Genomic DNA, 18,026 nt, shown 5'->3' with positions numbered 1-18,026 from the left:
TATAATCTATAAAGTTTGTCCCAGGATATGCTTTTACATTTACCTTCTAAGTAGATATTCCTCTTTTCCATTTCCTTTTTTATAATTTCCTTCATTTATTTCAAAGTAGACACAAATCAGAAACAAAAAGCTAAGTTTAGCAAATAGTTGAAATGATACTGGCAAAAATAAGCACACAAAGATAAATCTATGATATTGGTGAAATGAAATTAAAAACAGCTTCGGTGTTACAGAGAGGTCAAAGGCTCCTTATCCTCTTAAACTTAGAAAAAGACACATACATCAAGTAGACAAATATTCATAAAAACCACATTTGTGTAACTATAAATAGTAACTATAACTTTTCAGTTTCTAGTTTCATGGTTTTTGTTATTTTAAGTACTAGGGATTGAACTCAATGTCCCATACTTGCTAGGCAGGTGCTCCAGCCCCTAGGCTCACAGGTACTTATTTTGATAGCCCCAGAGATTGAATCCAGAGTTTTATGAATACCAGGCAAGCACTCCTACCACTACACCAACATGTCCAGTCTTGCTTTCAGTTTTTTATAATGAACATACAAATATTTTTATACAAGAATAAACTTAGGTAACATGAAAATTTAATTCTTTTCATGTGTTATAAAATTGAAGAAGACCTATTTTATAGAAAATGTTGGCAATGGGGGGCTGGGAATATGGCCTAGTGGCAAGAGTACTTGCCTTGTATACATGTAGCCCTGGGTTCGATTCCTCAGCACCATATAAATACAAAGAGGCCCGAAGTGGTACTGTGGCTCAAGTGGTAGAGTGCTAACCATGAGCAAAAAGAAGCCAGGGACAGTGCTCAGGCCCTGAGTCCAAGCCCCAGGACTGGCAAAAAAAAAGAAAAGAAAAAATGTTGAGAATGTCAAATGAAATGGTGACTTGCACAAGGTTATCTTATAATGGACTAGACCTCAATAGCAATATACAGGGCGCCAAGCTGTATACCTCAATCAAAAAGACATATGTTGCTCAGGACAAGTCTGATTTGATACTTATGAAAATGCTTCAAATTGTTTTCCTTGGAGATTTGGAATTACCAGTATATACTCTCATGTTCAAATACCCACCCTTAACTCAGCACAATTTAGTCTCTCCTTATAAACTCAGGAGAGTAACATTGCTTACTAGTACCAGTGCATAGTTTTGATTAAACTCTTGGTTAAATTAATTTATCCTGGCAAACTTGAAATGTTAATAGGTGAGGAAACGCTATCCTTTATTTATGGTGTGCTAAAATCCAATGGTGTTATCAGGACTGATGTTGAGGCCTTTGGTGGTGTGCTTTTCTATTTTTCACTAATTTCTTCTTGCCCCAACCATTCTCTCCTCCCTCCACTTTTTTCTTTCTTGTTTTGTGCTGGTCCTGGGGCTTAAACTCAGGGCCAACCACTATCCTGGATCTTTTTACTCAAAGCTAGCTGTGTACTATTTGATCCACAGCTCCAATTCTGACTTTCTGGTGATTAATTGGAAATAAGAGTCTTAGGAATTTTCCTGCCTCAGCTAGCCTCGCTCTGAACTGTCATCCTCAGATCTTAACTTCCTATATAGTTAAGATTACAGGTGTGAACCACTGGCACCTGGCTTGAATATATTTATCTACTACTTCTCTTGGGATAGAATTCTTTTAGGGATAAGACACTGTGACCAAGCACTAATGGCTTACACTTGTAATCCTAGCTACTCAGTAAGCTGAGATGTGAGGATCAAGGTTTAAAGTCAGCTAGACAAATAAACCCAAGAGACTCTTATCTCCAATTAACCAGTGAAAGGCCAAAACTGGAAGTGTTGCTTAAGTGGTAGAGCACCAATCCTGAGTGAAAAAGTCAAGAGAGTATGGGGGGTCCTGAATTCAAGCTCCAGTACTAGCACATTAAAACCACAACAACAACAACAAAAAATACCGAGATGCTTTAATTTTAACAAATAAAAGGGAAAAAAGAGGTTACTCTTTCTTTGTTGCTGTTTGTATTTTCTTTTCTTTCTGGCTTGTTTCTGTCTTCTGTCTTTGGGAGAATAAGGGAGGAACCACAGAAATAGAGGAATAAAAGGTGAACAAATGCAGTAGTGGTTACTCACTGGACACTGCTGAAAATGAACTATACAACTTGTAGGTGGGGACAGGAAAGAAAAACAGAGAGAAGGGGTGACACTGTCAAAGGAGAAATGTACTCTTTACCTGACTTAATTTGACTGTAATCCGTCTGTATATTGCCTTTATAATAACAATTTAAATTTTTTTAAATGAAGAGGGATAGATTTTTTTTTCTCCCTTTAAAGAAGTCAACAAAAAGCCAGGGCACCAGTGGCTAATGCTTGCAATCCTTAGCTACTCAGGAGTCTGAGATGTGAGGATCACAATTTTAAGCCAGCCCGGGCAAGAAAGTCCATGAGACTATTACCTAGAATAAACTACTCAGAAAAAGCTGGAAGTGCCCAGGCCCTGAGTTCAAGCCCCAAGACCCACAAAAAAAGGTCAACGGAAACTCTTCCTAGGGCTTAATGACTTTTTGATACTCTATACTTAAAAATTATCACCACAAAACTATAAACTCTTGGAGGGTGGGAGGGTATTTGTTGACAGGTCTGCTACATAGCAGAGAGTGAAGAGATTATACAGTAAATATTGAACTATTTCACATATTACTAGCTCACAAGTTTAAAACTTCTGGAGTCTACTTGTATTATCATATGAGAAAAAACTTTTTTTTGCATTTATCTTAAACTACCTGCATGTACATGAAAATCTGACTTAACAAATTTGAGCACTGTGTGTTTCCTTTAAAAGATATCTCCAATATATTTTAAATCTCAATAGAAAGACTCAGGACAAGTTGGACCCTACGATACCAAATGAAAATGTACCAAACTACGGAACAAAAGTCTTTGTTGTTTTCTTTTTTTTCCCCACCACTGGGTTTTGCACTTGCTAGGCAGATACCCTGCCAATCACTCAAGCCACGTCATTTGTCCTTTTTAGTGTTTCTGCATAGGACAGCCTAGGCAAAAACAAGCATTTTTTTTTTTAAGAAATAGTTTTTGTAATCTCGTCTCCTAACTAGATATACTATAATGTTCATCCAACAATGTAATTTTTTTTTTTTTTTTTTTTTTTTTGCTGGTCCTGGAGATTGAACCAGGGCCAGGGGCACTGTCCTTGAGATCTCTGTGTTCAAGGCTAGCACTCTACCAATTGAGCCATAGCACCACTTCTGGCTTTTTCTGTTTATGTGGTACTGAAAAAAAAATTGAACCCAGGGCTTCGTGAATGCTAGGCAAGCACTCTACCACTAAGCCACATTCCCAGGCCTCTACTTCATTTTTATGAGTAATTTTATTTCAAAATAAATAACCAGCTAGTAAATACATATAAAGCATTAATTGAATGCTTGACCTTTTAACCTGGTAGTACAGGAAGGTAGCAGCCATTAAGTTTTTAACCAAGTTATGAAGAAAAAGGTGCAAAAAGGTAAATAACTTATACACAGTTTTATTCCTTTATCTATAATCTAATGGTAATGGAATAAGACAGGAGACAAAACAAAAGAGGACACAAAAATATAGCTTCTGAACTGAGGTTATATACTCACGATCGTATCTGGGGAAGGTCTGTTTCTATTTTGTGGCCTGTATTTCTAAAGATTTGTATTGCAGCTTCTGCTACCTTGTCATCCTCCATTCTTAGGCACTGTAACAAGGACTCATATGTCTCTGCAGAGTGGAACGAGGTAGGATGTGTGAAAGACAGAACCTGGAGGAATAGATGTAGCTTTAGGAGTATAGACAATAGTTCTAACTCATTATAAAAAAATTACTAGGTATATTTCCTATGGGAATGTTTATTTGAATTTAAAAACTTCACATTTAATGACTCAATCTGTGTGTGATATAAATTAAAAAGTTGTCATTTGTTTTAGTGTCAAAAAGAAAATCTAAACAGAAATTTAACAAAAATCTATCACCTGAAGTTCATTCACAATTAGCTATCAACAGAAGTCGTCATTATAAAGGTGTTTGTTTGTTTGTGTTTGTTGTTGTTTTGTTTTTGCCTGTCCTGGGTCTGGAAGTTGGCCTGGGTGCTATCTCTGAGCCTCTCTGTGCTCAAGGCTAAACTCGACCACTTGAGAGTTACAGTGTCACTTCTGGCTTTTTCTGAGCAGTTTATTAGAAATAAGGGTCTCACAGACTTCTCTGCCCAGTCTGGCCTCAAATCCATTGTAAAGTTTTAATTATAACTATAAACATATATCCTTTCTTTCTGTTATAACATGAGCTCCAGCTTAAACTTAAGGAACTTATATTTGAGACATCTGCCACATTACCTTTACAATAACTGGAAATAATTCCATTACTATATATCAGAAATATAAGGGCTGAAAGTAAACAGGTATTGAAAAGCGGAAAATGAACATGTAGTTTGAATTAATTTGAATAAGCAATTACTAAATTGGTCACAAAGTATGGAAATTATCTCAGTGATGCTATCAAGTTTTAGTCATAAAAGCATGGAGTTTTGAATTTTAAAAATAAAGTAAAAAGCTACATAAACTGTTGACTTTGGTGCTAGGGATGTACCTCAAAAGTGGAGTAGCTGGCTAGAATGTATAAGGCCATGATTTTTATCTATACCCTGGATGGGTAGATATAGAGTCTTATTTCAATAAACATTACAATAATTCTTTCAAATAAAAAGGCAGTATATCTAACTAACTAGCCAAAAGGGATAGGGTTATGCCGCAGTGGTAAAGCAATTTTTCAGCAAGTATAGGCCCAGAGTTCATCCCCAATGATATACAAACAAAACACAAGCACCTAAGTAGCAGTGAGTGCTGAATACCTCTCTCTAATCCAAGACTTAGGAGGCTTATGCAAAAGGGTCAAAAGTTCCAAGCTACCCTGGGTCATATCCTGAGAGCTTGTATCAAAAAGAAACCAAAACCCCAAAGGGGGGGGGGGGGGGGGGCAGACGGACGGACACCAAAGGGTTGGAAAAGTTCACAAATAACAACCCCAAATCAAAACCAACAAAAAAAAAAGAATTTAAGATCACCTCAGTATAATGTGGCAACTCTTCCTTCCTAGACAACATTGCCCTGGCTTCTCCTCAACTTTTGTTAACACTACTCTGTTTTCAATGAGTTCTTGCTCAATTCAATGAAAGAGCTATTACATTTAGTGGCTGGTAACAAAGCACAAGGTACCCTCTAGGTACCTTCCTGCTCCACTTAAGAGTCCATCTTTTCAGGGCTGGGGATATGGCCTAGTGGCAAGAGTGCTTGCCTGTATACATGAGGTCCTGGGTTCAATTCCCCAGCACCACATATACAGAAAATGGCCAGAAGTGGCGCAGTGGCTTAAGTGGCAGAATGCTAGCCTTGAGCAAAAAGAAGTCAGGGACAGTGCTCAGGCCGAGTCCAAGCCCAAGGACAAGAAAGAAAGAAAGGACAAGAAAGAAAGAAAGAAAGAAAGAAAGGACAAGAAAGAAAGAAAGAAAGAAAGAAAGAAAGAAAGAAAGAAAGAAAGAAAGAAAGAAAGAAAGAAAGAAAGAAAGAAAGAGAAAGAAAGAAAGAGAAAGAAAGAAAGAGTCCATCTTTTCTCCCACTATGTCTCAAAAGTAACACTTTTCTCAAATTGTTTCATGAAATTGAATCATCTGAATTACCAATTAATAATTCTTTCCTACATATTTAGAATTGTTTTACAACTTTTACCTAACCAATCAGATGTTGTCCTATACCTACTCTAATGGGGAGTCAATTGCTGGTTCTTTGGAAAGATTATTTAGCATAAACTGTCCCAAACAAATAATGAATCAAACAGAAAAACACAGGAAATATTTACAATGCAAGGCAATAACATTAAAATGATTAAAATGTATTTTTAGAAACGTCTACCACTTTCTATTAGTTCACCTTAGCTCGAGGGGAAGGGTAGATATTTAATTATTGCATCTCCACATATGGTTATACTGTATTCTGTTGATTAAAATCTTTTACCACAAAATTTTAATTTTTTGAAACTTTCCAAAGAAATTAGCATGAATCTTTTATATCCTAAAGGGAATGTAAGTCATGACCCTATAGAAATAAGCAGAAATAAAATTGTTTCAAAAATACCTTAAGAAGTTCAAGTCCTGAACGAATAGCAGTATCTGGACTTACACCTTCCTCTTCATCATCTGCAGTCCCTTCAATTGATTTATTCATCAATTTTACTAGTGCACTATTGAAAAAAAGTAAAAATTAGTAAGACTACAAGATAAAAAAACAAACAATAATTATAATCTTTTTCTTCCCATGTGCCGGTTGGTACTGGGGCATTAACTCAGGACCTAGGTGCTATCCCTGAACTTGTCCACTCAAGACTAGTGTTCTACCACACTTGAGCTACAGTTTCATATTTTACTGATTTATTAGTCTCACAAACTTTCTTGCCTGGGCTAACTTTGAATCACGGTCCTTACATCTCAGCTGCCTCTGGGTTAGATTTTTTTTTAATAAGTATATATAGAATAGAAATATACACAATTTTTTAAGGTGGTTTAAACTAAAGTCTTATGCTTGATAGGTAGACACTTTGTCTCTTGTGCTACTTCCCTCACTCAAGAAAGAACTCTTCTTTGGCTGGTACAAGGACTTATATTTAGGGGCTTTAAACTTGCTCACTGAAGGCTTGCACTTGAGCCACACTTCCAGTCTACCTTCTTCCTGATTAACTGGAGGTAAGAGTCTCTTGAGCTGTCTTGAAACTTCAATTCTCAGTTTTGTCTCAGCCACCTGAGTAGCTAAAATTAAGAAAGAACCTCTGGTGTCTGGCTGTCCAAAAACTTAAGTAATACATCATAAAAAGCCATATTTGACAAGATGAAAACTCTTTCAATATGAAAAGGCCATGTACTATTACCATTAGGAGAGGGTTACAGGGAATGTTTTTTAGTTCTGTGTAGGGTTCCAGAATTTGAACTTACTTACAATATTGTAGTTTAAGGCTAAAATCATTTTTCAGTATATTTATTCCCTAGCTTACCTTATGGCTTCTGAATCAATGTGTACAGGTGCAATTCGTTCCAACAGAAATTTGACCATCTCTAGAAAAGGATTAGTTGGCTGCTTAGGATTTGCAAGTTTCCGAGCTATTTCTCTCTATAGAAAGAAAAGAGTATTACTTTGTGTATGGTTTACTTGCATATTTTTCCAAATAAAAATATTGTAGGTATAAAAATATTAAGGACTTAAAACCTGCAGAAGTATTTTTCTCTTTTAGACCCATATTAAAATTTATACTTTCAGCCAGGCGCTGGTAGCTCCCACCTGTAATCCTAGCTACTTAGAAGGCTGAGATCTGAGGATCATGGTTCAAAGCCAGCCGGGGCAGGAAAGTCTATGACATTCTTATTTACAATTAACCACCAGAAAATCAGGAGTGGTGCTTGTGGCTCAAGTGGTAGAGCGTTAGCCTTGAGCTGAAGAACTTAGGGAAAGCGCCCAGGCCCAAAGTCCAAGCCCCACGACTAATAAAACAAAAGAAACTTATACTTTCAGTAACCAATAGAAAATCTGGACAGTAGAGAATGCAAGGGAAAGTGATTTTGGAGTGATTTTTGCTTTTATCCCATATTTCTCCCATGAAATTGCTTAGAATAACCTTTTAAATGTACTATTTTTGAAAAAAAACAAATAATACCCTCGCAAGTAGGTTCTCTTATTTTAAAATTTGATGAAACCTTGTTTTCTTTTCTTTTCTTTTTTTTTTTTTTTTGGCCAGTCCTAGGGCATGAACTCAGGGCCTGAGCACTGTCCCTGGTTTCTTTTTTGCTCAAGGCTAGCACTCTGCCACTTGAGCCACATTGCCACTTCTGGCCATTTTCTGTATATGTGGTGCTGAGGAATCGAATCCAGGGCCTCATGTATACGAGGCAAGCACTCTTGCCACTAGGCCATATTCCCGGCCCTGAAACCTTGTTTTCTAATAGCTAACCACAATGTCATATATTTTTTGGTCCTAGCTACTTAGGAGAGTGAAGCAGGAGATTTGCTTCAGCTTCATGAAAAGCTACTTGAAACCAAACTGGACAACATAAGAGAAATCTAGTGTCAAAGAAAAGGGTAGGATAGGGAAATATTGAAAAGTTTTACAGAAGAAGAAACAGTCCAGGAATGAGAACCTCAAACTTCCTCCTTTAGAATTTTAATTATTAATAAATTCCATCTTTTTATTTTATTGCTGTCACTATGTTTAGCGTACTAAGTGAATTTCCTTTGGCATACCCGCTGTGGTCATTGTACATGATTATGGTACACTGGATATTGAATATATGCTTATATGAACTAGGGAAGGTAAAGAAAAATGAGGGAGAGTGTAACAAATAAGACAAGAAATGCACTCACTACCTTATGTAACTGTACCCCCTCTGTATATCACCTTGTCAATAAAATTTAATTTAAAAAAAGGTAATAAGGGACCACTAGAAGCAAATAAATAAATAATAAATTCCATCTTTTTAAAGAATCATTTCCTGTGCATATGAATCCTTGTCACACATTTTTTTCCTTAACCAATCAAAGTAATTCCTAAGAGGATTTAATATTAACAAGTACAATTTGCAACAATTTGCAGATCGGATCTGTATGGTAAGGGCACACAAATTTCCACCAAGGAATTTCCAAAGGCTTATCTTTTAGACTAACGTGTCATGTATATCATTTTCACTGAAATATGGGGATCGAGGTAGGAGGGCTGGCTGGGGTCCAGTATATCATGCCTATAGTCCTAGCTATTAAGGAGGCTGGGATCTGAGGATCACAGTTCAACATCAGCCTAAGCAGGAAACTCAGTTGAGACTCTTATCTCCAATTAAATTCCAAAAAGCTGAAAATGGAGCTGTGGGCTCAAGTGGTAGACTAGCCTTGAGCAAAAAAAAAAAAAAAAAAAAGTCTCTGGGGACATAGCCTAGACACTGAGTTCAAGATCCAGAAATGGTACAAAACAACAACAAAAATCCTAGCAAGTATTCCTTCCAATCGTCTCAAGGATATTTAACTGAACTAAATCCTGAATCCCAGATATCTCAACACAACTCAGAGGCCACACAGGCTTATCTTACCTTATATACTTATTATACCATACTATTTCTTCTGATGCCCAGTCATACAAGCTAAAATCCAATAGTCATTCTCCATACACTAGTCTAATTCCAACTTACCCCATTAGACTCAAGTCCTGAGTTACTTATAATGAGCAATTCCCTTATTTATTTCCAATCCTAACTGGAATGAGTCATGCACTTTTGCATTACCAAGGCATATGACTTATCACATTGCTTGTTTTTGTCATTTAACACATAAGCTGAGCAAGAAACGGCCTACAATAATATTGTCATCTGAAGCACAAAATTATGTAGTGAATTATAACAGGATTGGACATGTTGGAGGACATGTGATCAAGTGACAAAATAATATTTGTGAACTTCCTAAGAATAATCCTGGCAGGTGTCTCTCCTGTTCCAGACAAAATGTAGTTACTATGGCCTGGCCAGCCTCAAAGTCACTATAATGAAAGTGACGCACCGAAATATAGTACTAAGTTGTACAGATTTAGGACTATCTTAGTAAATTCTAAACTTTTTAGAAAATCTTAAAATTCGAAAGTCGCCTGGGGCTGGGAATATGGCCTAGTGGTAAAGTGCTCGCCTTGTATACATGAAGCCCTGGGTTTGATTCGTCAGCCCCACATATATAGAAAAAAGCCAGAATTGGCACTGTGGCTCAAGTAGTAAGAGTGCTAGCTTTGAGCAAAAAGAAGCCAGGGACAGTGTTAAGGCCATGAGTTCAAGCTCCAAGACTGGCAAAAAAAAAAAAAAAAAAAAAAAAACAAGAAACCCCACAAAATTCGAAAGTCGCCTTCATAGAAAAACAAAGCAATATAAACCAGCAAACAAGGCTGAATCTGACAAGTATGCTGTCCTTTTTTACAATCTACATGTGGATACATAAAACTTAAAGTCAAAATGAAATACAGTATTACAGACCCTCTTGTACAGTCATCACTACATACATGTATACAGGCATATGCACATGCATGCGGGGACACACACGACACACATTAGCCTAATGTGTCTCTATTAATATGCTTTGCTAAAAAGTTTCCTAAAAGCTTTTCAAAAATAGAACTTAGACTAAGAAAGGAACTAGTAGATATATAATCTATAAGCTCTATTACTGAATTATGTCCACCTCTTGTGAAGTGAAAGGATCCCTGAAAGATGGGATCAAAATAATTAAAATCTGCTGACTAAATAAAATCTGTATTCATGTCCCTCTTCTCTTTCCTCCCTACTCTCTCTACCTCGTGACAATCCTGGGTTTGAATTCAAGAGATTTGTTGCTTAAAGCTAACAGCCTGCCACTTGAGACTCAGCTCTACTTCTAACTTTTATGGTTAATTGGAGGTAAGGGTTTCACAGACTTTCTTACCCAAGTAGGCTTTGAACCATGATCCTCAGATTTCAGATTCCTGAGTAGCCAAGCTTATAGGCCTGGCTTACATATTATACTCAACTCAAGAGCCTGGGTACTGCCCGAGATTTGTGCTCAAGTCTAACATTTTGCCATTTGAGCCACAATTGTACTTCTGGCTTCCTGGTAGTTACCTGGAGATAACAGTCTCACAATCTTGCCTGCCTACACTGGCTTTAAATCATGATCCTCAGATCTCAGCCTACTGAGTAGCTAGGATTACAGGTATGAGCCACCAGTGCCCAGCCTGGCTCATAGAGGAGAACAAAGATATGAGAGAAAATATATAACTAAGATTAAATAGCCCACAGGGAAAAGGAAAAAATGATGAGAGGAATTCTGGAAAAAGGCATGAAGACTTTTATTTATTTATTTTTACACAGAGACATGCTGGTCTCCAACTATTATTCTGCCTTGGATTACAGACATACAACATGGATTTATTTCCCTGATTTCTAAAACCAGAAACCACTTCTTGGCACTGTGTAACATATAATTACAGGATTATTTTGGTCAGTCATCTGTTTTACACATGTACTTTTATATTTTTGGTCTGTACAGATATCTCAAGTATTTTCAAGCCTATTTTACTCTAGGATTCAAGTAGTAGGTAGACAAATGGAGGGGAATGGTGGGCAAACAGTCATAATCCACAATGTACATATATGATAATGGCACTAGGAAACTTTACAAGGTAAGTGGGGATGGGGATGATGAAAGAAGTGACAGTGATCAAGATGCATTGCACATATAAACAGACATGTTAAGCTAAAATCCTTATCATTTGAAGACACGCATATATGTATTTATGGTAGATTTTTCTGTAGGACAATAGTCTGAAATTCAAAACTGAAGGATGTAAATAAAATCCTTAAATATTATCAGCAAAGCCTCTAGCTCAGAAATACAAGGATGCAGCCAAATGTGGTATACTTGTAATTCCAACTACTTGGGAGCCAGAGAAAAGACTGTGCCCCAAGGCCAACTTGGGGGGGGAAGTAGTGAAGACCCCTCCTATTGAGAAGACTGAGATCAGAAGATTACGGTTTAAAGCCAGCCCAAGGACAGTCTGTGGGACTCTTTTTATTTCTAATTAACCACCAGAAAACCAAGAGTGGTATTGTGACTCACAGCTTTGGAATGCTAGCTAGCCTTGAGCAAGGAGAATTCAGGGACAGCACTCAGGCCCTGAGTTCAATCCCCATGACAAACAAAAACATAAACATAAAAATAAACAAGCCATGGCATGCTATACAGCAAGCAGAGGTTGGCTTGAAATAGCTCTTTCTCAAATAACTATCTTTCTCTTACTTACCTCTGTAAGCCTGGAGCCAAAATAATATTTATTGTATATGAATACTATAAAGGTGTACACTCTATTTCAATCCAAGGCCATATAAAACTGTTAGTATATACAGGTGAGAAAAATAAGCTAAAAACATTGAGTAACTTACTAAATGTCACATTGGTATTAAATGGCATAGCTGAATTCAAACCTAGGACCCTGTCTCTTAAAATGCTGAATAAATAAACAGATGAAGTTTTCTTTCTTGATAGTTTCATGGTTTTCTACAAAATATGGAGTCCAAGAACAAAATGAGGACAAAAGTTTACATAGGAATTTGCCTTATCTGTAAGTGAAACCACATACACAGACATTTAGATAGATAATCTGTTGACAGGGATTATTTCATGTTAATACATAGGAATGTAAATGCCATTTAGAAAATTCTTAGCATTCATCAGTGAGTGTCCACTAAATAAAAAATACTTTATCTTGTTCAATTCCCAAACACAATTTCTTGGGCTTAGATAGATCCCTGTTAGTTAGATCTCAAGAGTGCATAGTCAAGAGTATACAGTCAAGAGAACTAGGTTGAACACAGATACACACTTCAGTATCGAAATCCTCACAATTTTGTTTATACAAACAGTGAATGTAAAAAGGACTTTAATGAAATATTTCTATAACTGAAAGTAAAAATAACATTTACTAACCACACAAACATCTGCTTGTTTGCACGAACAGGTTGGGCTGATTAGTAACTCCAACTGAGACCGCAGTTTCTCATCATCACCAAGAACCTGGTTAAATTTCTTCACAAAATCTTGCGCTTTTCCAGGGTCAGGCAAATTCTCTACAAAAATTAAGAGTGAATAACTATTAGTAAAGAAAAACTACTAAGTTGAAATTAAGTTTCTTCATAAGTCAAAGGGTAGCCAGGTGTATGTAATCCTAGCTTCTCAGGAAGCAGATATCTGACTGAGGATACCCATTAGAAGCCAGCCTGGGCAGCAAGGTCTGTGAGACTTTTATCTCCAATTATTCAGAAAAGGCCTGGAGTGGGACAGTGGCTCAAGTGGTAGAGCACTAGCCTTGAGCAAAAAAAAGCTAAGGGACAGCGCCCAGGCCTAGATAACATTTTTCAAACACTGGGCACTGGTGGCTCACACCTGTAATCCTAGCTACTCAGGAGGCTGAGATCTGAGGATCAAGGTTCAAAGCTAGCCCAGGCAGAAAAGTCTGTGAGGCTCTTTTTTTGCCTTTTCAAGTTTTTATTTTTATACATTTTTTGTATTAAAAAGAAAAACATAATTGCCACAAATTACAAAGGACTAAAGCAGGACTAGAATAATGAATGAATCACTTCAGTCTGGAAAGCATATACTCTCAATAATATTAATGAATAAGTATTTTACATTTTTTGTCCTTTTAAATGTGATATCCTACAGCACGTGGTAGATAATGCACTATGAGCGTAAGGGGAGCCTTTCTCTGCAAAGCCAGATGAGTTTTCCTCTCCAGGAAGAAACGGGGCTGGAAGTTCTTCTCTGCCATCACCATGGCCAAAGGAGGAGAGGAGCAGGGTCTGAGGTTGAGAACTCGGGGACCCTTCCACACGAGTACTTTGGGGTTCCTATTTAAGAGTCCCAGATGATCCAGACTACCCAGACTTTTGGCACCCCCCGCTCACCCCCCGCTCCATCTTTCCTGGGCATTCTGAGCAGCTTGCTTTCTTTTGTAAATCACCAGAAAAGGGGGGGGGGGGGGAGAAGAGCTAGAATGGAACAAAACAAAAAAATGTTGAACAACTCTTATCTTCAATTAACTAATAGAAAACCACAAGTGGAACTGTGGCTCAAAAGTGCTAGAGTTTTGGCCTTGAGTGAAAAACTTGGCAACAGTACCTAGGCCCTGAGTTCAAGCCCCACAACCGACCCACCCCCAAAAAAAAGTACCCATTACTGATTTATAAAATGTTAACCCCTCTGAATAACATCTTAATAATTACAACAAAAATCACATTTCAAAAGAAACACTAAGCAATTCAAGAGAAAATCAGACAAACTGATTCTTGTAAGGAATCAGGGTGAGGATTATTTCCTTTTTGTTACCTTTAAGTAGTTGTACAAAAGAGTTTCAATTCAACAAATCAGTTTATAAGTACAATCCTTCTTCATCAATGTTACGCCTTCCATCATACAGAATTGCTTTTTGAAAAACTTCATTCACATTGGATAAATTAGTGAATTTGATATACTCACTTGCTATGGTCATCAGTTTCCCAAACATGGCAGAACAGTTAGCCTCTGACTGAAATTTAAAACAGAAACAGAAAAACAAGGAGTCACATGTATTAAATTTCTCCAAGAAAAATCAACTCTCATTACTGTGCAGTGAGTTATATTTAAAAATCACAATGTACCCACTGGAAAATAGCTTGAGATATCTACACCCTAAGTTGACAGCAAAGAACTACAGTACTGAGAAATAACAACTATTAAGACAAAATAGATAGAAAGGAGTTGTTAGCAGTAAAGCATTAAAATATTAATAATAGAATAGCCAAATAGCTGAGTGACTCTTGTCACAGCTACTCAGGAGAATAAAGCAGCAGTATCATGAAAGTTCCTAAGTTTGGGACTAGCCTGGGCAGCATACGAAGATCCTTTTTCAGTAGAATTCAGAATAAGGGGCCAGGCACAAAAGCTTAGACTTGTAGCTCCACCTAATTAGGTGGCAGAGATTGGGATGATTGCCTCCAGAATCTAGCTCAGACATGATGGTAGTAAGACCACAACTCAAATAACAAACTTGGCATGGTGGTACATGCCTGTAATATAAGCAACATGGAAAGCATAGGTAGGAGGATCACAGTACCAGAAAGCAAAACAAAAAATGTTGGGTGCCACTAGTCACACCTGTAATCCTCGCTACTCAGGATGCTGAGAACCTAGGATCACAGTTCAAAGCCAGCATGACAGGAAAGTAAGTCTGTGACACTCATCTCCAATTAACCATGAAAAAGCTAGAAATGAAGGTGTGGCTCTAGTACTAAAGCCCTACCCACAGCAAAAAAGCTCAGAGACAGTGCTCAGGCCTGAGTTCAAGTCCCTGGACCAGCACCAAAAAAAAAAAAAAAAAAAAAAAAAAAAGAACAAAAAACAAAGACCCAATTGAAAAAAAAAATAACCTATTGGGAGCCAAAGGCAAGAACCATACTATCAGCTCAGTAGATGCAGGAAAAAACCTTCAATAAAATACAACATCCAGGGGCTGGGGATATAGCCTAGTGGCAAGAGTGCCTGCCTCGGATACACGAGGCCCTAGGTTCGATTCCCCAGCACCACATATACAGGAAATGGCCAGAAGCGGCGCTGTGGCTCAAGTGGCAGAGTGCTAGCCTTGAGCGGGAAGAAGCCAGGGACAGTGCTTAGGCCCTGAGTCCAAGGCCCAGGACTGGCCAAAAAAAAATACAACATCCACTCATGTTAAAAGCTTTGGAGAAGCTAGGAATAAATGGGACATTCCTTAAAATAATAAAGGCTACAAACGACAGACCAACAACCAATATCACACTGAATGTGAAAAACAAACCATTTCCCCTAACATCAGGAGCAAGGCAAGGATGTCCATTCTCTCCACTCTTCTTCAATATAGTTCTGGAATTCTTAGCAGAATAAGGCAAAGAAAGGACATAAAAGGGATTTACATAAGGAAAGAAGTCAAGCTCCTAGAACTGATCAACCACTTTGGCAAAGTAGCAAGATACAAAATCAACCCACAAAAATCTGTAGCCTTTCTGCATACCAACAATGTACAAGCAAAAAGGGAAATTAGGAAAACAACTACAACTCATTTTCAAAAAGGGAAATTAGGAAAACAACTACAACTCATTTTCAAGAGCCTCAAAAAAATAAAACAAAACAAAAAAAACTTAGGAACAAACCTAAGCAAAGGTGTAAAAGATCTTTATAGTGAAAACTATAAAGATTTGAAAAAAGAAATTGAAGAGCACACCAGGAACTAGATAGACCTTTTATGTTCACGGATAGGTAGAATGAGCATTGTAAAAATGGCCATACTACCAAAAATGATATAAAATTCAATGCAATCCCCATCGAGCCCCAATGCCATTCTTTTACTGAGATATAGAAAACAATCCAAAAATTCATATGGAACAACAAAAGACCTAGGAAAGCCAAAGTAATTCTAGATTTAGAAAGTAATGCTGAGGAAGTAGCACTGGGGCTCAAAGTTCAAGCCCAGAGTTCAAGCCCCATGACAAAACAAAAACAAACACCCTGAAGACAAAGAAATAAAACCAAGTACTTATAGTTATCTACTATTTGAAAAGGGAGCAAAGGACATACAGTGTAAAAAAAAAAATAGTCTCTTCAATAGTTGGTATTGAGAGCTAGGAATTTGATTCCTCAGTACCACAGAAAGAGGCAGAAGTGGCATTGTGGCTCAAGTGGTAAAGTGCCGGCCTTGAGAAAAAAGCCCAGGGACAGTGCCCAAGCCCAGAGCAAGTCTCAGGAGACTGGCCAAAAAAAAAAAAAAAAATGTTGGCCTTGAGAAAACTGGGTATCCATAGGCAGAAAACTAAAAGTAGATCCCTGTTTATTACCATGCACTAGTGCCAATGCAAAGTGGATCAAAGACCTCAACATTAGACCTAAAACTCTGAAATTACTGTAGGAGTAGGAGAAACATAAGAACTTATAGTTCTAGGATTATAGTAACTGAGACTTATGGTACTACATCAAAATAAGTTTCTGCACTGTTAAGGACATTTCTAAACTAGAAATATAGCCAACAGACCAGGAGATCTTTATGAGAAATATATCAAAGGATATCCTATATATATATATACATGTGTGTATGTATGTATGTATGTATGTATGTATGTATATATATATATATATATAAATTCAAGAAACTAACCCCTGCCCAAACTAATAAACCAAAATAGGCAAAGGTGCTAACGAAAGACTACTCAGAAGAGGAGGAAAGAATGGCAGTGAAACACGTGATGTGAGGCTCATCATCCCCGGCCATAAAGGAAATACAAATCAAAACAACTCTGAGATTCTATCTCACCCCAGTTAGATTGGCCAACATTATGAATTCAAGCAACAACAAATGGTGGCGGAGATGTGGGGAAAAAGGAATACTTGCACTACTGGTGGCAATGTAAACTACTAGAACCACTCTAGACAACTGTCCAGACGTTCCTCAAAAAAAAAACACTAAACACAGATCTTCCCTATAAGCAAGCCAGCCATACCACTCCTGAGCATCCACTCTGAACACCTTAAGCCAAGCTATGATAAAGACACCTGCACACCCATGTTCAATGTCACACTGTTTTTAATAGCCAAAGTATGCAAGCAGCCCAGATGCCCCACAATAGATAAGTGGATACAAAATATGTGCTATCCATACGCAATTTTGCACAGCCATTAGAAATAAAATTATGCCATTTGCAGAGAGATGTATGAACTAGAACAAATCATTGTAAGTGAAGTACGCCAAGCTCAGAGAGACAAATGGTGCATGTTCTCTCTGACACGTGGAAATCAAAACTACCTTGGGATATGACACACAATGAGACCAAAAGATGATATTCTTAGGAGAGAAGCACAGCAATGCCTATGTGCCTCTTTATATTTATGTATTTATGTATGTATGTATTTAATATATATATCAAATAAACACCAAGACATGGAAGAATCTTTTTTTAATTTTTTATGATTGTCTATTCTTTATGTATGGTGTATTTGTGTGTGTGTGTGTGTGTGTGTGTGTGTGTGTATGTGTGTATCATTGGGAGGGTTTGAGGAAGGGTATAGAACTCATTGGGAAAAGGGTGAAAAAGTTCAACAGTGATGCTCAACAGACACTGATAAAAGTGCTAGACCAGGGGGCTGGGAATATGGCCTAGTGGCAAGAGTGCTTGCCTCCTACACATGAAGCTCTCGGTTTGATTCCCCAGCACCACATATATGGAAAACGGCCAGAAGGGGCGCTGTGGCTCAAGTAGCAGAGTGCTAGCCTTGAGCGGGAAGAAGCCAGGGAAGGTGCTCAGGCCCTGAGTCCAAGGCCCAGGACTGGCCAAAAAAAAACACACACACACACAAAAAAAAAAGTGCTAGACTTCAGTAAAAAATTCTAAGGGACATGTTGAGTTCAACCCCACTA

The 18,026-nt window shown here is 37.6% G+C and overlaps 1 protein-coding gene across 4 annotated transcripts in view; it reads right to left on the bottom strand.

The window, feature by feature from the left end:
- The window catches only part of Pds5a (PDS5 cohesin associated factor A), a 102,524-nt gene that overhangs the window by 28,825 nt on the left and 55,673 nt on the right, over positions 1-18,026 (bottom strand). For all 4 annotated transcript variants that reach the window (XM_048364886.1, XM_048364888.1, XM_048364887.1 and 1 more), the window contains exons 15-19: positions 14,087-14,135; positions 12,539-12,678; positions 7,053-7,168; positions 6,143-6,248; positions 3,617-3,777 (exon numbers count right to left, since the gene is read on the bottom strand). In XM_048364886.1, the coding sequence (XP_048220843.1) occupies positions 3,617-3,777; positions 6,143-6,248; positions 7,053-7,168; positions 12,539-12,678; positions 14,087-14,135 (572 nt within the window). The remainder of the gene's footprint in view (positions 1-3,616; positions 3,778-6,142; positions 6,249-7,052; positions 7,169-12,538; positions 12,679-14,086; positions 14,136-18,026) is intronic.

Source organism: Perognathus longimembris, chromosome 16 (genome assembly GCF_023159225.1).
Source record: "Perognathus longimembris pacificus isolate PPM17 chromosome 16, ASM2315922v1, whole genome shotgun sequence".
Lineage (NCBI taxonomy): Eukaryota > Metazoa > Chordata > Mammalia > Rodentia > Heteromyidae > Perognathus > Perognathus longimembris.
Note: the sequence above shows the minus strand (reverse complement) of the source record. Positions and strands in the feature narration are given on the sequence as shown.